Here is a 20566-nt window from a genome sequence, read left to right on the forward strand (position 1 = left end):
AAAATGTAAGATGTTAACTAATCTATACTTAGAGTTTAAAGTTAAAGGGTGGAGTTTTGGGGATAGAGTTTCAAATTTATAAAAATAAAAAATAAATTTGAAAATTTTCAAAATAAGAAAATGTTATTTAGTCATTTTCTTTTTTGAGGTCTATTTCGTGACGAAAACTTAAAAGAAGCTATTTGAAAAAAAATTTCTAATTTATATATCACATGTTTACAACTAACACAGATGGTTGTCCAATGAAAAAAAAAATTAATGCCTAAATGGTTAGAAAAACTATAAAGATAACTCTTTCATCTTGATTTAATCAAATATATTTTCTTGATAAAATATCCTCCACCACTGAAACAAAAACTGAATAAGAGTAGAACACATCATTTGTAAAAGAACTTAAGACACAAAATCTTATATATCTACGTCACTTACCTACCAACATATAGTAATCACAACTTCAACATAAAAACGTTGCACATATATATATATATATATATATATATATATATAACTATTCTAATCCCTCCGAACCACATCTAGAAGAGAGTATTATCAACAACAATATCAAAAAAAAAAAAAACTCAGGGAAGGACAGAGAAAGAAGAGTGAAGAAAATGGGAGAAGAAGCCATAGCAAAAGTGTTAGTCTTCTCGTTTCCGATCCAAGGACATATAAACCCTCTCCTCCAGTTCTCAAAACGTCTAATCTCCAAAAACGTCTCCGTCACATTCCTCACCACTTCATCCACCCATAACAACATCATCCGCCGTTCTACCGCCGGAGGAGCCACCGCTCTTCCGCTCTCTTTCGTCCCCCTCGACGACGGTTTTGAGGAAGGCCACCCATCAACCGACACATCTCCCGAGTACTTCGCAAAGTTGGAAGAAAACGTCTCTCGAAGCCTCTCTCAACTTATCTCCTCCATGGAACCTAAACCAAACGCTGTCGTTTACGACTCGTGTTCGCCTTGGATTCTCGACGTTTGCCGGAAATATCCAGGCGTCGCTGCGGCCTCATTTTTCACTCAGAGCTCTATCGTGAATGCCATATACATCCATTTCTTGCGTGGAGAGTTTAAGGAGTTTCAAGACGACGTCGTCTTGCCTGCGATGCCTCCGTTGAAAGGTAGTGACCTGCCGGTGTTTCTGTACGACAATAATCTTTGCCGGCCGTTGTTTGAGCTCATTAGTAGCCAGTTTGTGAATGTTGACGACATTGACTTCTTCTTGGTTAACTCTTTCGACGAACTCGAAGTTGAGGTAACTATTCTTTATCTTAAGGCATTTTGTTGTTTATTTTCATGTTTATTATTAATTATCTACAAAATGAAATCCAAATATAAATATTTTTCACGTCATATATTTAGTGGATACTATCCTACCGAATTACATGAGTCAATTAGTGCTTGACGTGAACCATACACAAAATACAACAAAACATCAGCAATATTTAAGTTGCAGATTTCAAATGAAATTAGGTAGTTTGCGAATATAATTTACCTCCGCAAATATGGTCGTAGACTTGTATGTTCGTGTATAAAGATGATTTTAAATGATAGTTTTGTAAAATATCATTAAATAATAGGAAAATACAATAAGAAAATATAAATTTTCAGACTACAAAAAAACTATCTTCGAAAATCGAAAGATATCAGATCAACTGGCGAACATCCCAAGGTGCAGATAATTTGTAGCATGTCTTAGGCCAACTCCAACTAAAAGAGTATTTCAATAATTATAATTTCTAAAAGAGAAAAGAAGAAAAGAGAGTAAACTAAAATAATTGGTTCAACAATTGCTGACAAAAAATGGGTTCAACAATTTTATTTAATTATGTCAGAAATATTAATAGTATATATATAGTTTTTTAACCTTTTGTTAATATTATATTTGTAAGATATCTGTTGACAAATGTTTTTTTTTTTGTAAGATATCTATAACGTATCTCCAACTCGAGCTGTGTTCTTGTCCAATTGTGTAGGTTTTATCGTGATTCGTGGCAAATACATAGCCAGAAAACTCAAATAGACGTGCCATGCGATAGGCCTTTTGATTATCTTAATACATATCTGAGATTAGACATGTGTCATGTGTTGCTGGCTAGTGGTTATAAATGAATTTTGCGCAAAATGTTTATTACCTGTAAAGATTTCACAAAAAGTTAATTTACTTTTTCAATTATTTCGAGTATCCTAACCCATGCGATAGGCCTTTGGATTATTTTAATACACATCTGAGATTAGACATGTGTCATCGAGTATTCTAAACCCAAAAAGATTTGATTCAGAGATCACAATCATACTATATGGTTCACAGTAGCAAATATTTTAGTCCGAGAACTTGTAGGTTTGGTCGGGCCAGTTTGGTTGATACATTTACCCAACTTCTTAAAAATGTCTTTTTGGGGTATGCATTTTCAAAGTGAAATAGGTTCCCTTGTTTTAGAAAACAAAAAAATTGAAAACTTTAAAGAGAAACATGGCTACGGCGTTTAGCTTACAAGTCTTTGCCGTCGTTAACACAAGCGAAGTATTTGGCTTCATAATGAAAATAAAAATAGTGTTTTATTATATGAACACTTTATTGTGTGTTTTCATGTGATCTAGAAAAGAAAATAATTCTAGAAACCGTAAACATTTATTATTCTTTTTACTTCACAACTTACAATTTTTCTTTTGGATTAAAACTATAAAATGTGTTTCTTCTTTTTTTGAAGAAAATACACTATTATAAATATATAATACGTAAGCAGTATATGAAAAACAATCTTTCAACTTGAAACTCTTAAAGTTTTTAGCAAAAAAAAAAAAAAACTCTTAAAATTGATCTATTAGAGAAAGGTTTGTACCGAACCGGATTCTAACAAGAGTTATATAATATATGCATGAGGCAATTGTTTTGGTTGATTATATGAATGGGAGGCAAGCACATCATCTGCTGTTGCAGAAGAACTTGCACTTGAATCACCCATTCACCATTTTTTGTTTTTAATTTTTTTTTTGCCGGAGATCTACAAACAGTCCAAATTTCTTTTTGTTTTTTCTGAAAAAAATAGATCTCTTACATGCAGATTTGTCCACTAGACATTTGGAGCTGTTCACCAATTTTCATCTTTTTGGCCAATAAATGATTTTATTACAAATCGTTAATATATTTAATATTATTCTATTTTGCTTACAGCTTTTATTATACAATTTTTTTAACACTTATATATGATGTGTGTGTGTTTTGAATTATGTACATATATAATATTGTAGTTTCAATATATATATATATATATTAATGGCATATAGACATATCTGATTAATCACTAATATTTTCATATTTTAGTTTTTAAAATATAGTTTCGTAACTTTAGTGAAATATTTATTGTTATGTATGTATTGTATCGGTATATTATGTATTTTATTGTAATTTTTATTATTTAATTATATCATTTATTTTTAAACTGTTTTTATCATTATAAACTGTAATCAATGTTTTGAAAACCCGACCGGTGGAACGGTGGATCAAACCGGTCGGACTGTGACTCGTTCTTCCAACTGATTTTGGGTTGTGTTAAAATCAAATTAGTTAAACCGGTAAATTGAGTCAAAAACTGGTCAAACTCGCTAAAATCATGACCTGATTCGTTATTAGAATCCAGTTTTAAAAAATCATAGAAAATTCATATTATTTTCTAATATCTATGCAAATAAATTAGTTTCAGTCATATTTTATATCATTTAAAAAATATATATTTTATTTATATCATTTTAGATTTTAACAATGATATAAAATTGTATCAAAATAATTTACAACTATACTAGCTATAATGATTGTAATAAATTGTTTGATTTGCTTGATTTGTCTTTCTCCCACATGATCTGCTTGATCTGTATTTGATCCGCTTAATCTGCATGATATGATATGCTATGCTTGAACTGCTTTTATAGAATTAATCTACCAAGTGTATCTGCAATCATACGATACTAATATTTCTTTTATTGCATGGATTTACTGATATGATACCTTTTTCTTTCTTAGGTGCTAGAATGGATGAAGAACCAATGGCCTGTCAAGAACATAGGACCAATGATTCCATCAATGTACTTAGACAAACGTTTAGCAGGCGACAAAGACTATGGAATCAGTCTCTTCAATGCTCAAGTCAATGAGTGCCTTGATTGGCTTGACTCAAAACCGCCTGGTTCAGTGATTTATGTCTCCTTCGGAAGCTTAGCGGTTCTAAAAGACGATCAAATGATCGAACTTGCTGCCGGTCTAAAACAAACCGGCCATAATTTCTTATGGGTAGTTAGAGAAACAGAGACAAAGAAGCTCCCAAGCAATTACATAGAGGAAATTGGTGATAGAGGACTGATAGTTAATTGGAGTCCTCAGCTACAGGTTCTTGCGCATAAATCGATTGGTTGTTTCATGACACACTGCGGGTGGAATTCAACTCTAGAGGCATTGAGCTTAGGAGTAGCTTTGATTGGGATGCCAGCTTATAGCGATCAGCCGACAAATGCCAAGTTTATAGAGGATGTGTGGAAGGTTGGGGTTAGGGTTAAGGCAGATAAAGATGGGTTCGTGACAAAGGAAGAGATTGTGAGATGTGTTGGAGAAGTTATGGAGGAGACGTCAAAGAAAGGGAAAGAGATTAGAAAGAACGCTCTGAGATTGATGGAGTTTGCAAAAGAAGCTTTGGCTGAAGGAGGAAACTCTGATAAGAATATTGATGAATTTGTTGCTAAAATTGCTAGGTAAACTATTCGTACCAATGTGTGATATGCTTAATAAAGTGTTTTGGGAGTTCCAGAAACGTAAGAATTTTATAATGTAACTGTTTGTTTTTTCTTGAAGTTTGCTTTGGTATGAACAACGTGAAAATAATTAGAGCCAGAGATTTTTCGGGGATTGAAAAATAGAGAAACCAAGTTAAGTTTTGTGTTCTTATTTGTTGGATATTTGTTTTCTTCTTAAATGCCAATTGAAAGAAAACTTATATTTTTATAAATTAGAGACGTCACTGGTGTTTGCTAATACGAGCCTGCTTTTTGCTTGGGAAAACTAGGTGAGATTATAGCAATAGTTTTTTTGTTACAAGCTTTTCAATCACATATGTTTATACAAAGTGTTGATGTGTTAAAACTTATAATGAGTAAAACAACCCATTATTTTACAAGTCCAATCTAGAAAGAATACGCATGGATAACCAAAAATACAATTAACTAGTGAAAGAGGAAGGGTTTGAAAGATGATTTATTCAGATCTCTCCTCATGCTCATTAAGAAGGCAAATGAACAAGCTATTCCATTAATAAATTAGGTTCGTGTGTCTTCTTCTTTGCACCAAAAAGTTTATATTTAATCATATTTTGATGTGTGTTCAAAAAAAAATCATATTTTTATGTATCCATGCCACTTCATCTGAATTTGATTTGAAAATCAAATTCATTCCAAGAAATCACTTTTTATTCTTATTAATCTCTTTCGTTAACCTCCATTTACGTATTTTATAAGAAAGTCTACTAGTTTCAAAACCAAATCTTGAATATCATATACAGACCTTGAAGGTTAAATTCTATTAACAGTATTAACAACAACCAACAATTGACTAGTTAAAATCTGTATACCCAAAAATCCTTAAAAAAAATCGTGGCTTTTACCTAAATATAAGGATATTTTTCATTAGCAAAATCTCAAAAATGTAATTATAATAGTGTTGCTTTTTAGGTACTTCTATATAACATATCAGTTACATGTGGCAAACGGCTACTGGTTGGGACTTATGAGTTTTCGTTATTAGACGTTACTGAAAGCTTTAAAAGTTACACGTGTACATAAATGATTGGTTCTACTACGTGGAGCCTATATTAAAGTGAAATGACTAGAAGAGAGAGATTGTCAGCCACAAAAAAAAAGAGAGAACTTCGTTGAGCTAAACCCTAGCCCCGAGCCTCCGAGAAGAAAAGGGGATTTAGTTACGTATCTTCTTAGGGTTTTGCACCAGTACTCGATCATGGATTATTCTGATGATGATGGCATGCTCGATAATGAATCAGGTGAAGATAATTTATACAGTGACGACGCAGCCGACAGTAATCCTCTATTTGCCGAGGAAGATATGGACAAGGATTGCACATCTCAGCTAAGTTACGTAGTTCTTAACGAAGAAGACATTCACAAGCATCAAAGGACCGATATCGAACAAGTTTCTACTGTTCTCTCTATAAGCCAAGTCGAAGCGATCATTTTGCTTCTTCACTACCAGTGGAGTCCTAGTAAAATAGAAGATGAATGGTTCACCGATGAAGAAAAAGTCCGTGAAAGCGCAGGTTTATTGAAGGAGCCAGTTGTTGATCTTAACGACAAAGTGAACATTGAATGTGGGATTTGCTTTGATTCATTTCTTCAGAAGGATAGTGCAACGGTTTCTTGTGGTCATCCTTATTGCAAGACTTGTTGGACCGGTTACATCACTTCGAAAATTAACGATGGTCCGGGATGTCTGACGGTTCAATGTCCAGAGCCGTCTTGTTCTGCTGTGGTTGGTCAAGATATGATCAATAGTGTTATAACCAAGGAAGAGGATAAGGAGAAGTATTACAAATATTTTCTTAAGTCTTATATCGAATCGAGCCAGAAGAAGATAAAATGGTGCCCGTCACCTGGATGCGAATACGCTGTTGATTTTGGAGGTGAGAGTGAAAAGTATGATGTTTCTTGTTTGTGTTCCTATGAGTTTTGCTGGAAATGCTGTGAAGATGCTCACCGCCCTGTGGACTGCCACACAGTGGCGAAATGGATATTCAAGAACAATGATGAATCCGAGAACACGACTTGGATACTTGCCAATACAAAGCCTTGTCCTAGTTGCAAACGTCAGATCGAGAAGAACCAAGGATGCAACCATATGAGATGCTCCATTTGCAAACATAGCTTCTGTTGGGCTTGTCTGGATCCACTGAATAATCACAAGTCTTGCCACAACTTTAGGGGTGAGACTGAAGTTAAGCGAGAAATGGCGAAAAAGGCAATCGATAGATACATGCATTATTACGAAAGATGGGTGGGAAATCAATCTTCGAGGGTAATGGCTATGGCAGATTTGAAGAAATTGCAATCGGTGCAGCTTGTGAAACTTAGTGTCAAACATGGCATACGGGAAACTCAGCTCCAATTCACCGTAGAGGCATGGCTTCAGGTTAGCGGATACATGTATTTAAATAACCAAGACTTTGGTAACATTTAACTGAAGACAAGTTATGTAGAATATGGAAGGTTGGAATAGAATAAGATCGGAAGTACGTAGATCCATGTCGGCTTCAAAAAAATATATTTCTAAAACCTTAATTCTTGAAACCAATGAGCATAAAACATTATTTAACTAAAGAAAAGGAGTGAATAGTAAAAACGTTATATATGAGAGTTAGTAATGAGGCTCTAGCTGGTTTGTATTATAACATTTTTCTCAAAAGAAAATCTGTGGCTCGTGTACTTGATCTTGCGTTTGCAGATCATCGAGTGCAGAAGGGTCTTGAAATGGACATATGCATATGGGTACTACCTTCCTGAGCAGGAAAGTACCAAGAAACGATTTTTCGAGTATTTACAAGGAGAAGCTGAAGTTGGTTTGGAGAGGCTACATCATTGTGCAGAGTTGGAGTTCAAAGAGCTCGTCAACGAAACTGAATATTTCTCTAAAAAATTCGAAGATTTCAGGAGGAAGTTAATTGGTTTGACTAAAGTAACCAAAACATATTTCGAAAATCTTGTGAAAGCTTTGGAGAATGGTCTTGCTGATGTGGAACCCAATGAGACCAAATCGGCAACAGACTCTAATAAAAGACAAAAGTTGGTATAATGGTATTAAAAAGATCCAAGTGATCACTGAGATCTCTTGGTTCAAGTACTATCTGTGTTTTATGTTTTTTTTTTGTGGCAAGGATGTAGAATCTGTGACTTTTTAAACCTTATTTCCTAATAATTATTTAGCATACTAGAATTTGCACTCTTCTTTGACTTATGAAGCCCTGATCTTGCTTTGGCAAAAATTTAGAGAACAGTAAATTTGGTTTTCTTGCTCTATCTGACGGTTTTGATAGTTTCTCTCGGGTCTCTCTTTGGTTATTGGAGCTTGATGAAAGCTCTCTTCCAGAGTTTGAGATATCTTTTTCAAGCTAGCTCTCTCCTCCTCTCACTGAGGAGGCACCTCGAGGCTTCTCAAGTCCTCTTGCTCAGGTTTGGTCTATGGTAAATGTAATTCCTCTGCGGACTTAATTTTTCCGTCGGCCATCCATACATAATACTTGGGTCGGGTCGTTCCACCACTTTTTTTTTCTTAGCCTTTGAAACTCATATTATAGAATAACGTGCAAAGAAAAACATGTTTTATCAAGGTAAATCATTTTCAGTTCCATTCTCTATTTAGATAATAGATTAGAAATTCAATGCAAGATCACCGAAAAAATTGTAGAAAACAAAAAATGTGGAATGCCTTTGTTTTTTATAAAACCAAATTCGGACCATCTTCTAGTTAAACAAACCTGATAAAACAAAATTCAGATAATTGATGAGATGCAGAAGAAGAGAATGAAGTCAAAAGCAACTGATTCTAAAGAAGGAACGAGGAAGAAGAATGAATCTTATGTGAAGGGCCTCCATATAATTAGAGATTTTGTCACTAATTTTAAAGTCTCCATACGAATTAGAGGTTTAGGCACTAAACAAAAAATTCCTTTTTTAACATCAATACATCATCATATACAGTGGCGTACTCAGGAATCAGGATCCTTTTAAACATGGTTCAAAATTTAAATGGACTTTAAATCCAGACAAAAAGAAGTAAAATAGGCAGTAGAGTAGAGTCGAACCTGGTTTAAGGGATCAGCCATAGTAAGATGTGTTGCTAGCTGATCACCCTTCTATACACATACACGTGGATCCGCCTCTCAACATATATCGGGACATTTGCTAAAACCAACCCAAATATTCAAGTCAAATGTAAAAGTGTACCCCACTTTCAGTCAAATGCAAAACCAACCTAAAGGAGTAGTGAAAGTACTATTTCACCCTTATGACCAAACAAAAAACATAAATGTATTTTACGTTTCTATCCTTTGGAAGTCTACACGTAATAAAAGAAGTCTACATATATATAGACTTCCTACGAAGTCTACTTTATAGACTTGTTTTGTAGTCTACACTCTAATTTGGTCTACTAATTTAATTTTGAAAATGTATAAAAATAATTATTGTGATATTTTTAATTAATCATCAATATAATGGATAATATGAAGTAAATAAATTAAAATTTCATATAATCGAACAATTTTGAAGAATATATACTAATTTGGTTATCATGTGCTAGACTATGTTCATAGTTTAGAAACAAAAGGTTCTAACATGTTATGTCTTTTAGTAGTTGATTTCATAGGGTTAGATTTTAGATTTTGTTTTTTTTTTTGTTTTATTAACTTAAATCTGCATATTAATGTTTAGTAGTTTATATTTTGTATAAATGAGACTTTTTGATTATCAAGCAAAACATTTAGGGTTTGATATTTGTGGTTTAGGGTTTCGTAGACCTACAATAAAGTCTATTTATCTGAAGACGTCTTTTTCAGTCTATATTTTTCAATTTGTTTTACAAAAAATCATTATATTTAAACTAAGTTAAGTTCCTTAAGAATAAAAAAGTGAAATCATATACTATAACTATTAAAAAATAAAGAAATAAATTTAATAAATCATATATTAAAATTATTAAAATAATAAAGAATAAACAACAATAATTAAATTATTATAGTAGACTTCCAAAAAGGTCTACTATGTTATAGTAAGATCTACTCCAAAATTTTAATTTTAGTAGACTTCAAACGAAGTCTACAGTATCGTAAATTTTAACCTAGTTACATTTTTGTCTCCCTATATAAACAAAATTTATTCAATCTCTCTCTAAAGTGGCTGCACAAGTTCTTAAAACTCTCTCCCTTCTCTCTAAAACTTTCTCTCTTCTCTCTAAAATTCTCTCAATTGTTTCTAAATCTCTCTCATTATCTTCTTTCTCTCTAAAATTTTCTCAAGTCTTTCTCACAATATTTTCTTGTCATTTTAGATATTATGATTCATGGTTTTCATCTTCTCCTTTAAAAAATGTAAGTTTTAGATCTATAGATTTTAAATGTGTATTTTATGTTTATTTCTCACAATATTATCTTTTTTTGGTAGGTATTATCACTCATGGATTTCATCATCTCCTCTAAAAATGTAAGTTTTAGATTAATAGATTTTAAATATGTATTTACATGTTTATATTCAAATAAATTTATAGATCAAGCTCTCTACATTAATTTGCTACTAGTTTACCTTATAAATTATATTATGTAAAGTATTTTCAGATTTAAAATTATTTTCACATTTCAAAATATATAGATTTTTTCAGATCTGAAAATTATCAGACAGTGTAGACTTCTAAAGAAGTTTACTAAAGCTTGCAGACTTCATATGAAGTTTACTAAACCATAAAGTTTAAGCAGACTTCATTGGAAGTCTACAAAAATATGACTTTAATTTTTTTTCTATGTTTTTTAATAATTTTATCTTATTTTGCAGGTATTTTCTTCCATAGTTGTTCTCTTCTCCTCCTAGAAATGTAAGGTTTACATCTATAGATTTAAAATATGTGTTCTAGTATTTATATTCAAATAAAGTTACATATTAAAATTCATATTAATATGTCTTTAATTTATAACTATTTTGTCTATTAAATCATATTTTTAAAAGTTTTTTAGATTTAAACTTATTTCATATTTTTAATGTATTATTTTTCAGATCTATTTTTTTTGATAGAGTAGACTTCATTTGAAATCTACTTAAAACTTACGGCTGGTAGACTTCAAATGAAGTCTACTAGCCTTGAATTTTAAGCAAATTTCATTAGAAGTTTACTCAAATATGATTTTAATTTTTATCTTATTTTTTAAAATTTTATTTTATTTTGCAGGTATTCTCTTCCAATATTTTCAAATCATCTTCCCAAAAATGTAAGCTTTCCATATATTCATTATAAGATATTTTGTGTTTATAATGAACTAAATTTATAGATTCATACATTATCTTTTTGCTTTGTTACAAGGATGACAAAAAACCATTTTTGAAATATTTTCCAGAACAAAGTATTTTCAAATTTTCTAAATGCACACTTTTAAATATGAAAATTTTCCATTAGTGTAGACTTCAACTAAAGTCTACTAAACAATAACTTTACGTAGACTTAATAAAAAGTCTACTAAAATATGATTTTATTTTTTATCTTATGTTTTTCTCATAACTCTATCTTATTTGGCAGGTACTTTTTCCAAGACTTTATTTGAAGCATCAAGATTATGAAAAATCAAACATACTCAAGAATAATTTTTAATATATTGCTCTGTAATAACTTTCATAATAAAATATTAATTTTTAAATAATTTTTTAATGCATAATCTATAAACATTGTATTCATTTTTAGTTGTTTTCACTTGTATGATATTATTAATTTTTTGTTAGATATCAATTTTTTCACAAGATCTAACCAACCAAACAAGTAAAACCACCATAAGCTAAAATAATAACTAACACACATGTGAGAAGAAGAAAATCTATACAAAATTTTCCCAAAAATTTTCAAGAATAATACTAATCAAAACAATTTGCAATAAGTATCAAGTGTATAATTATAACACATTAAATTGTGAAATTCATCCAAGACCATTAAAATTTTACTAACATACACTGTAAAATAATTAAATCATGAAAAAATATGATGAATAATACACAAATACACTTTTAATAGAATTTACGACGTAGACTTCAACTGCAGTCTACATTTGTAGATTTACAAAAACGTCTACACTTATTATTTAACATATAGTCAATCCAAATTTTTTTAGTGTATTGGCGCAGGCTTGATACACAAAGGCGTACAAAGTGTGTCTTAGATAACTCGATCAAGTTCCGTACTTGTCGATTATTCGTGACAGGCATAAGAGGAGTATATTCCTATTCGGAGTCATTTGTTTTAAATGATGTTTGGTAAGGAATAGGTTAGCACCATCTTCTCAATTTTGTTGTCCAGATCATAATCTTCTTGTGTCATTTCAAGAAGTTTACCATGTGTACAGCCATCATGCACAAGGAACATTCTTCAACCTTTCCGATTCTTCATCTTTTTCGAATATTTTGTCACCCAAAATGTCTTTGGCCCATACTTCACACTCGCTCTAAGTTTCCAACCACATCCTTGAACACGACACTTAGCCACATACAGAGTTTTTGTTGTCTTATATGCTGAAAATGTAAAATTATATTCCACAGTCACCGACTTCAGCTTTGAAACAAGCTCAGCCTTACTAGCAAAACTATAAACGAAGACTTAGAAATACGTCTACAATTATTAGCTAACAACATTGTCAAATCAAATGAATTATACCTTCATAATTATAAAAAAAAAATTATTTTCAAAATCACTCAAACCCATTAGGATTAACTAACACACACTGTCAAACAAAAAAACTAGAAAAAATTTAATGAATAATACACAAATTCACATTTTTATAGATTTTTCTATGAAGACTTAATATTTAGTCTCTGAAGATGTTGACGTTCTTTTCAGTTTACAGACGTAGACTGTCAAATAGGTCTACTCTTTGGGTTGGTTTTTGCAATTGACCATTTTACGGGTTGCTTTCTATAGTTGAATAAAAGTTGTAATTTTGTACATGTAGACTTTCATTTCAGTCTACAATTTAAAAAGGTTACTTTTTGCAATTGACCAGAATTCATCCAAGATTTGACTTTCAGAACTAGACTTCATATGCAGTCTACATGTTTGAATTTTTTTGAAAGAGGTTAGTTTTGCAATTGACCAAGTTTGACTTCAAATCAGTAGATTAAAATGAACGTCTACGGGTGTGTAGACTTCTTGTGAAGTCTACTCTCAAATCCGACGGGTTGGTTTTGCATTTGACCAAAATAAAAAAGTAGACTTTATACGCAGTCTACATTTTTTTTTTAAGATAAGAAGACTGCATATGAAGTCTACAATTTAATAAATTTTTGATTGCTTTTTAAACTTTTTGGTCAAACACAAAACTAACCTATTCCACGAAGTCAAAGTTTTGGTCAAATGCAAAACTGACCTTTTATAGACTTTGTTGGCAGTCTACATTTTGTAGACTTCCGTTGAAGTCTATTTTGAAAAGTCAAAAGTTCGGTCAAATGAAAAACTAACCTCTTTTAGGTAGACGTCTTAGTAAGTCTACCGAAAGTTTTATTTTTGTTGTCAAAGGTAAAGACGGAGACTACTGGGGAAGTCTGCGTTAGAAAAAAAATTTGTCTGCTCAATTGCAAAACTAACCCGTGCGTTGACAAATAGACTGCATCGTAAGTCTCCACGGAGGCGTAGACATACAAAACAGTCTACCGTCGCGACACAGATCTGAAAAAGAACGAAAACCATGTAAATAGTTACATTTTTCATGTGTAAAGCTTGTTTCCAACCTTTTCAACCGTCCAAACTCCAAATATGAGCAAAAAGAAGCATCTTTAACGATTCACTAATGAAGAAACTCGAAAATATGAAGTTTGTGATTATGAAAATGATAGTTATGAGAGTTTTTTAGATGGAAATGTAGAGGAGATGAGAGAAAATGAAGTTTTTTGGGTTATAATGAGAAAAAAAGTGGTTGAAAATTGAATTCTAGAGCTTTAGAGCTCAAAAATGGTGGTTCATGGTGGTTGGAAAAATTGATGATGATGGCATTTTTGTAAATAAGAAGAAATGGTTAGGGTGTATTTGATTTTTTGTTAATTTCGAAATTAATAAAAAAATAAATAAAAATGGCAATTTTGTGAATAATTCAAAAACATAAGGATAGTATGGAAATTTTATTGATGAATAGTATGGACAAAAAAAAAAGGGTTGGTTTTGGATTTGACTTGAAAATATGGGTTGGTTTTGAAAAACACCCACATATATCATTACCCATAAACAGTCGTCCGCGTACATGTTTTCTCTCACAAGCAATGTTTTTAAACCCGGGACGATTTACCGGGTTGTTGGATCACTGGATCGACCGTGGATGAACCGTGGATTAATGAATAAATTAAAATTATTATATAATAATATATCAGTCTTGTAAATAAAAATAAAAAAATTAAGTTTAATATTTTCTAAATATATTTTTTTAAATCAACGACGCGGTCGATCCAGTGATCCAATAATCTGGTGAGTGATTCAGTATCCGGATCGGGTGTAAGAACATTGATGTAAACTTATATTGTTTGCAAAGTTGTACTGGATTACCAGACCCCACACTACGTATTTTTGTGTCAAGCATTACTCGATTATGGTCCATCCAACTTTTACGTATGGTACGTTTAAGTTGCGCTAATATAATATTTGGTGTATTCGTAATCTTTTTCAAAGATTTTGTATTTTGTATTAAATTTTGGTTGATAATAGTGAAAATCTATAGTTTTAGAACAAAACATATAGTTTCTGAACAAAGGTCTTGAATATCTTTAGCATTGCTTAAACTAATTCACTCAGATATAGTCCAAAATATACCTTTTCTTTTCCGAAAAATGAAAATTGTTTGTCTGTCAGATCTGATGACGCATATATAGTTTTTTTTTAGTTAGACTTAACTCCGTAGAGCAAATACTTTTTAGTTAGACTTAAAAACCATAGGTTTTGCTCTTAAACCTATGATTTTTTTGAGCAAAATCTATACCAATTTCCTTCTTCTTGTATACGTTTCAGTTTGTGACTTTTCCTTTTTTCAGTCGTTACTTAAACTTAATGCGTCCCACGTGTTGAAGTTTCATTGGATAAATATTTATACGACGTGGAAATGGAAACTTATAAAACGAGAACTCGTAAGCCCCCACCAAAAGAGAAGAGTGAAACCCTAATTATCACGAGACAGAAGAACAGGGTTTGGGTTTTGTCTGCTTCCTATAAATCTCAAAACCGTTTAGGGGCTATTGTCTCTCCATCGATCATGGATTATTCGGATGATGATGTCATGCTCGATATTGAATCAGGTGAAGATAATTTATACAGTGACGACGTTGATCCTGGATTCGCCGAGGAAGACAATGACAACGATTCTGCATCTCAGCTAAGTTACGTCATACTCAAGGAAGAAGATATTCACGAGCATCAAAGGACTGATATCGAACAAGTTTCTACGCTTCTCTCTATAAGCCAAGCTGAAGCGATCGTTCTGCTTCTTCACTATCAGTGGAATGCTAGTAAAGTGGAAGATGAATGGTTTACCGATGAAGAGAGAGTTCGTAAAACCGTCGGTATAGTGAAGGAGCCTGTCGTTGATCTTAATCAAATGAATATTATATGTGGAATTTGCTTTGAGTCCTATTTTCAAAAGGACATTGCAACAGTTTCTTGTGGTCATCCTTATTGCATGACTTGTTGGAACGGTTACATCACTGCAAAAATCACCGGTGGTCCTGGCTGTTTGATGGTTACATGTCCTGAGCCTTCTTGTTCTGCTGTGGTCGGTCAAGATATGATCGATAAGCTCATATCTAATGAAGAGTATAAGGAGAAGTATTATAGATATTTCTTTAGGTCTTATGTTGAATCCAGCGGGAAAAAAATAAAGTGGTGTCCATCACCAGGGTGCGAATACGCGGTTGATTTTGGAAGAGGAAGTGAAAACTATGACGTTTCTTGTTTGTGTTCTAATGACTTTTGTTGGAACTGTAGTGAAGATGCTCACCGTCCTGTGGACTGCGATACGGTGGCGAAGTGGATATTCAAGAACAATGATGAATCCGAGAACACGACTTGGATACTAGCCAATACAAAGCCTTGTCCCAAATGCAAGCGTCATATCGAGAAGAACCAGGGATGCAGCCACATGACATGCTCAGCGCCTTGCCGTTTTCAGTTTTGTTGGATCTGTCTTCGTGCATATCCATGTCCTGAGGATTGCAACAAGTTTAAGGGTGATGATGAGGCTGAAAACAAGAGAGAAATGGCCAAAACTGCCTTGCGTAGATACATGCATTATTATGAAAGATGGGTAAGTAATCAATCGTCAAGGCTAACGGCTAAGAGAGACCTGGAGAAGTTGCAATCGGTGCAACTTAAGCAGCTTAGTGACAAACACAGCACACCAGAAGCTCAGCTTCAGTTCATTGTAGATGCATGGCTTCAGGTTAGTAGATATATACTATTAAATAACTAAGACTAATTTATAACTTGGTGTAGAAATTGTATATTTGTTTTCCTTAATCTTTATGCAGAATGGAATATAATGTGAAATGTTAAGGTTAACTGAAAACTAGACTACAGCCACGGTTTCATAATTATATTTTTCATGATAGATCTTGTTGAATCGATGAATAGCAAGCGTGATTTCTCTTAAAAGTGTTATTAGTAAAAGCTTGCAATAATTCTCGTTTGGGAGTTAGTTATTGAGACAGTAAGTGAGACTTTATGTGATTCATTTTACGATTGCAGATCATCGAGTGTAGGAGGGTCTTGAAATGGACATTTGCATATGGATACTACCTTCCTCAACATGAACATGCCAAGAAACAATTTTTCGAGTATTTGCAAGCGGAGGCTCAAGTTGGTTTGGAGAGGCTTCATGATTGTGCAGAAGTGGAGTTTAAACAGTTTGTCAGCGAAACCGAAGAACCGTCTAAAGATTTCAGTGATTTCCGCAGGAAATTGACTGGTCTAACTATAGTAACCAAAACCTACTTCGAAAATCTGGTGAAAGCTTTGGAGAATGGTCTTGCTGATGTAGAGAGCACAATGAGAGCAAAATAACAACAGACTCTATGACTTCCACCACAAGATAAAGTTTGTGAGCATATAATTTTACTATGTTTATTTCTATATTCAAACTTTAATATTAAAATAAAAATGGATCAAATATCATATGACACATGTTGTAGTGTTTTGGCATGTGTATTCATGATTTCTTGAATTATTTTATTTTCTTCTCTTTTATCTTTTATTTTATTTTTATAACCTTTAAAGGCTGAAATAATACTACGTGAGAAGTGAGAACCTTGCCTTTTTGTCCATAGCTCTTTTTAAGCTGCTCCACAACTTTTGAAGTCCTTTGAAGTAAATCAAAACTATACTAAAAGCAGCATATAAGGCTCTATGGAGGTGTCTACGTCGGATGATATATTCAACCAGTCATATTACACAAAACGGCCACGTCATTACGAGGTTACAATGGTTTGGGTTCGTATTTTCGGCCCGTTTTATTTGTTGATTTTAATGGTTTGGGCTTATGTGTATTAGGCCTGTTTTTCTGTAGGCGATGGCCCATGGGTGGTTGATGAGTTAGGCGTCGTATGTCGTAGCCTCAATTGCGTCGTCACCTTCCTTTCCACTTCTATCTCTGCCGTTTCTCACCTCTCCAAATCCGAATCGACGAGTAACTTCACCACTAGCTTTTGTAATCAAACCTCCTCACCATTAACTTCTCTAATCAAATCTTGCTTTAACCCATTTAATGGATTCTTTTCGTCTTCTTCTCTGTTTTACTATTTATAAATCTCTTCTCCGATCTCATGCCTCCATCAAAGCTGTTACGATTCTCTCAAATACTCATCCCGATGGAGCCTACCCGTAACTCTTCATCCTCCACCGAACGCACGTCCGGCAAGAAGACCGTCGTCTCCTCTGCGTCTGCTAAGCCAAACGGAAAGTCTATTGTCGTCTCCTCTGCGTCTGCTAAGCCAAACGGAAAGTCTATTGCTTCCTCTGCGACTGCGATGACTCCTAGCGCGCATGCGTCTGTTGGAACCGCCAACCCGATGAACCCTGAAGCTACCACCGGTCTCTCATCCGCTCATCGCGACCAAGTGATGTTGTTCAGGGATGTTTCGCTGGGCCCACAGGAGGCCGAGTTGAGGTTCCGGCTGATTCACTTATGGGAGGCTCGAAATCCAAATACCAAAATTCTCATTGGTCAAGAGATGCTCCTTATCGACGAAGAGGTTTGTTTCCAATTTTTTACTTATTTTGTTTGGTTTTGCACGACTGAGATAGTGTATTAATTAATTAATGATTTGGATTTATCGACAGGGAACTGTTATTCAGGGTTTTGTTCCGGCTGGTCGTGTAGGAACATTTGATCTCTCAGCTGGTTCCGTCTATAAGTTGACCAACTTTTTCGGATCCAGAAGCAAAATTCAGTATCGGGTTGCTGATCATAGCGCCACCGTTTCATTCTCTTGGAATTCTTCTTTGTCGGTCTTTGAGAATCCTCCGGTTCTCTTTCCAGTAGATAGGTTCAGGTTCCACAGCTACGATGAGTTTAGGGCCAACTGTGACTCCAAGGGTGATCTTTATGGTAAGCCATGTTGAACTATTTAGATTACCTTTTATATTTGAGCTACTGATGATGATCTTATAGATACGTTTGTTAAATTATGAGAGTATAATTGATCTTATAGATACGTTTGTTAAATTATGAGAGTATAATTATAGACGGGTTTGTTATATTACTATAGTATAAGATTGATGTATACGGTTTATATTTTGGTATCTCAGACTATGTTGGCCACATGAAGCTGGTGAATGGGCAAACTATCTCTGAACACATGGTTCTTGACGAAGCTGATATAGCAGAGAAACGGCATCTGTGTGTTCATGTTCAGGCACTTGAGTATGTTTCTCCAACCTTAGCCTCTTTCGTTTTGTGTTATTGTTAACAAATATTTTTGTCTTATGTAGCGGACCAGTGATGAAGCTCTATCTATGGGACCAGGCTGCATCCGACTTCTGCCAGAAATTCAAATCGTATGGAGGGACTCCAAGCGTTCTTCTGGTCACCACAGTGAATCCTAAGCATCTTGGAGGTTAGCATTCCACTTTAAAACATCATGTTCCTATTCAGACCTTAGAGAAATTCTATAAAACTACCTTAAGTAAACTTTAATTGTTAGGTGAGCAATCATATAGTATGTTACGGTTAATCACATTCACTCATATGTTATTAACAGGAACCCTTGCTATCACTTCTATGTCCTCATCTCGAGTGTTCATGGATTCCGACGTCCAGCCTAGCAAGGACTATCTCGAATGGTAGGGATTTGTGTATGCAGTTATTATCATTCATCTGTTGATGTGACATTTCGTGCAGCTTATTATTTAACATACTTACGGCTTATTTGCATCAGGTTGAATTCTAACGCAGAAATTGCTAATAGTGTTGCTGCTGAGGTTGTCACTAAGCCGGAGGCAGTGACTCTTGAGGAGCTATTCACCTACATCAAGCAAGAAACTTCAAAGGTACAATATTTTTTTATTTTTTTAATGTTTTTAAATACGTTTGCATGTGCATGGGAACTAATGAGGTTTATTTTAATTTCCACGATGAAGGTCGCTTGGTTTGAATGCACGGCAACAATAGATGATGTTGTCCGGGGTTCTCCTTGGTATTACATTTCTTGCGGTGGATGTAATAGCAAGGCTTTCAAAGGTCATACCTCTATGATTTGCAACAATAAGAAGTGTTGGAAGACTGAGATCACAGGCGTTCCTCAGTAAGTGTTGTGATCATAGTTGAACTATGTTTTATCAGCGCTGATAGCTAATCTTGATTTCTTGTAGGTACCTCACAAAGATATCAGTTTATGATAAGAGTGAGCAAGCAGTTTTTGTCATTCTTGGCGATGCTGGCAAGGAGCTGAGTGGGAAACATGCTGCAGAATTGGTTGCTACTTATTTTGAGGTAATTTCCTACCTGATTATACATCATATACATATTTGTGTTACTGCTGACCATCGCCTATTCATGGATTCCGAAAGGCAGTATTAGTTGACCTAACGTACATATTGCTTGGTTATTAGTCTAATGAAGGAGTTGGAGCTGATCATTGTGTGCCGATCCCGCAAGCTTTACTTGACACGATAGGCCAGACTCGCAAATTCATCGTCAAAGTCTCGGATCACAATTTCTCAGGCAAGACTCAGACCATAACTGTAACGAAGATACTCCCACTGGCAGTTGCTCTTCCAGCAACATCCGAGGAACCTGGTGCTTCCAGTGGCTTTGGAAACTCTGCGGGTGATAGGGCTAGAAAAGCAGCTGAGATTCTTGAGGCAGATGAGGCCAAGCGGTGCAAGAGTGGCTGATATAGCTTCAAGCTCTCCTCATACGCAGTGATTGTTTTTGCTGCAGTTCGAGTTATGTTTTATGCTTTCTGAATGACTTTGCGTTTTTTTCATTTCAACTTTCAGACTTTTGTCTTTTATGTTTAAGTTCCTTGAATACAATTTCATTTTATGGTTTTTACGATCTCTTAAGCCAGTTTACTTATCTTATTTTGAACTTTTTAATAGTTAGTAGGGATTAGCTTAGTTTATAGGTGCTGAGTCGTCTCCTTACTACATTAAGCACATCAGTGGCTTCAGATGCAGAATCAGGATTAGTAACAGGATATGAGGAATGGTTAGGGGCGTGGATCCATAGGCATGAATCTGTATTCACAGTTTGGATACTAATTTTTCATTTCAGAATATTTTAAAGAATCTTTCAC

The 20566-nt window shown here is 33.9% G+C and overlaps 4 protein-coding genes across 5 annotated transcripts; all 4 read left to right on the forward strand.

The window, feature by feature from the left end:
• Window positions 1-492: 492 nt before the first annotated feature.
• LOC106447008 (UDP-glycosyltransferase 74D1) lies at window positions 493-4843 on the forward strand. The gene is made up of 2 exons (XM_013888847.3): window positions 493-1256; window positions 4023-4843. Exons 1-2 carry the CDS (start codon window positions 612-614, stop codon window positions 4746-4748), a joined length of 1371 nt encoding a protein of 456 aa, XP_013744301.2. The 5' UTR covers window positions 493-611; the 3' UTR covers window positions 4749-4843.
• Window positions 4844-5068: 225 nt separating this feature from the next.
• LOC106379130 (probable E3 ubiquitin-protein ligase ARI11) lies at window positions 5069-8920 on the forward strand. Its single transcript, XM_013819136.3, has 2 exons — window positions 5069-7187; window positions 7500-8920. The coding sequence occupies exons 1-2, from the start codon at window positions 6003-6005 to the stop codon at window positions 7845-7847; spliced, it is 1533 nt and encodes a 510-aa protein (XP_013674590.2). The 5' UTR covers window positions 5069-6002; the 3' UTR covers window positions 7848-8920.
• Window positions 8921-14017: 5097 nt separating this feature from the next.
• Window positions 14018-16992, forward strand: LOC106450073 (probable E3 ubiquitin-protein ligase ARI10). The gene is made up of 2 exons (XM_013891733.3): window positions 14018-16212; window positions 16518-16992. The coding sequence occupies exons 1-2, from the start codon at window positions 14881-14883 to the stop codon at window positions 16830-16832; spliced, it is 1647 nt and encodes a 548-aa protein (XP_013747187.2). The 5' UTR covers window positions 14018-14880; the 3' UTR covers window positions 16833-16992.
• A 1068-nt stretch (window positions 16993-18060) lies between these two features.
• On the forward strand, window positions 18061-20300 carry LOC111198356. 2 transcript variants are annotated; one of them, XM_048778377.1, is made up of 8 exons: window positions 18061-18375; window positions 18576-18690; window positions 18759-18883; window positions 19028-19109; window positions 19205-19316; window positions 19407-19570; window positions 19638-19758; window positions 19878-20300. In XM_048778377.1, exons 1-8 carry the CDS (start codon window positions 18087-18089, stop codon window positions 20160-20162), a joined length of 1293 nt encoding a protein of 430 aa, XP_048634334.1. In that variant the 5' UTR covers window positions 18061-18086; the 3' UTR covers window positions 20163-20300. The 2 variants fall into 2 exon arrangements, with proteins under 2 accessions (XP_048634334.1, XP_048634333.1); XM_048778376.1 differs by having other exon boundaries at window positions 19205-19570.
• The last annotated feature ends 266 nt before the right edge of the window (window positions 20301-20566 follow it).

The sequence above is a fragment of the Brassica napus genome, chromosome A4, assembly GCF_020379485.1.
Source record: "Brassica napus cultivar Da-Ae chromosome A4, Da-Ae, whole genome shotgun sequence".
Taxonomy (NCBI): Eukaryota; Viridiplantae; Streptophyta; class Magnoliopsida; order Brassicales; family Brassicaceae; genus Brassica; species Brassica napus.

What these genes read in the sequence shown, in the direction of transcription:
- LOC106447008 (XM_013888847.3), top strand. Translation starts at nt 612, where the DNA reads ATGGGAGAAGAAGCCATAGCAAAAGTGTTAGTCTTCTCGTTTCCGATC. An exon ending in TCGACGAACTCGAAGTTGAG is followed by an intron (nt 1,257 to 4,022) that starts GTAACTATTCTT and finishes TTTCTTTCTTAG; the next exon opens with GTGCTAGAATGGATGAAGAA.
- LOC106379130 (XM_013819136.3), top strand. Translation starts at nt 6,003, where the DNA reads ATGGATTATTCTGATGATGATGGCATGCTCGATAATGAATCAGGTGAA. An exon ending in CCGTAGAGGCATGGCTTCAG is followed by an intron (nt 7,188 to 7,499) that starts GTTAGCGGATAC and finishes TTGCGTTTGCAG; the next exon opens with ATCATCGAGTGCAGAAGGGT.
- LOC106450073 (XM_013891733.3), top strand. Translation starts at nt 14,881, where the DNA reads ATGGAAACTTATAAAACGAGAACTCGTAAGCCCCCACCAAAAGAGAAG. An exon ending in TTGTAGATGCATGGCTTCAG is followed by an intron (nt 16,213 to 16,517) that starts GTTAGTAGATAT and finishes TTACGATTGCAG; the next exon opens with ATCATCGAGTGTAGGAGGGT.
- LOC111198356 (XM_048778376.1), top strand. Translation starts at nt 18,087, where the DNA reads ATGATTTGGATTTATCGACAGGGAACTGTTATTCAGGGTTTTGTTCCG. An exon ending in CTCCAAGGGTGATCTTTATG is followed by an intron (nt 18,376 to 18,575) that starts GTAAGCCATGTT and finishes TTGGTATCTCAG; the next exon opens with ACTATGTTGGCCACATGAAG. An exon ending in AGCAAGGACTATCTCGAATG is followed by an intron (nt 19,110 to 19,204) that starts GTAGGGATTTGT and finishes TATTTGCATCAG; the next exon opens with GTTGAATTCTAACGCAGAAA.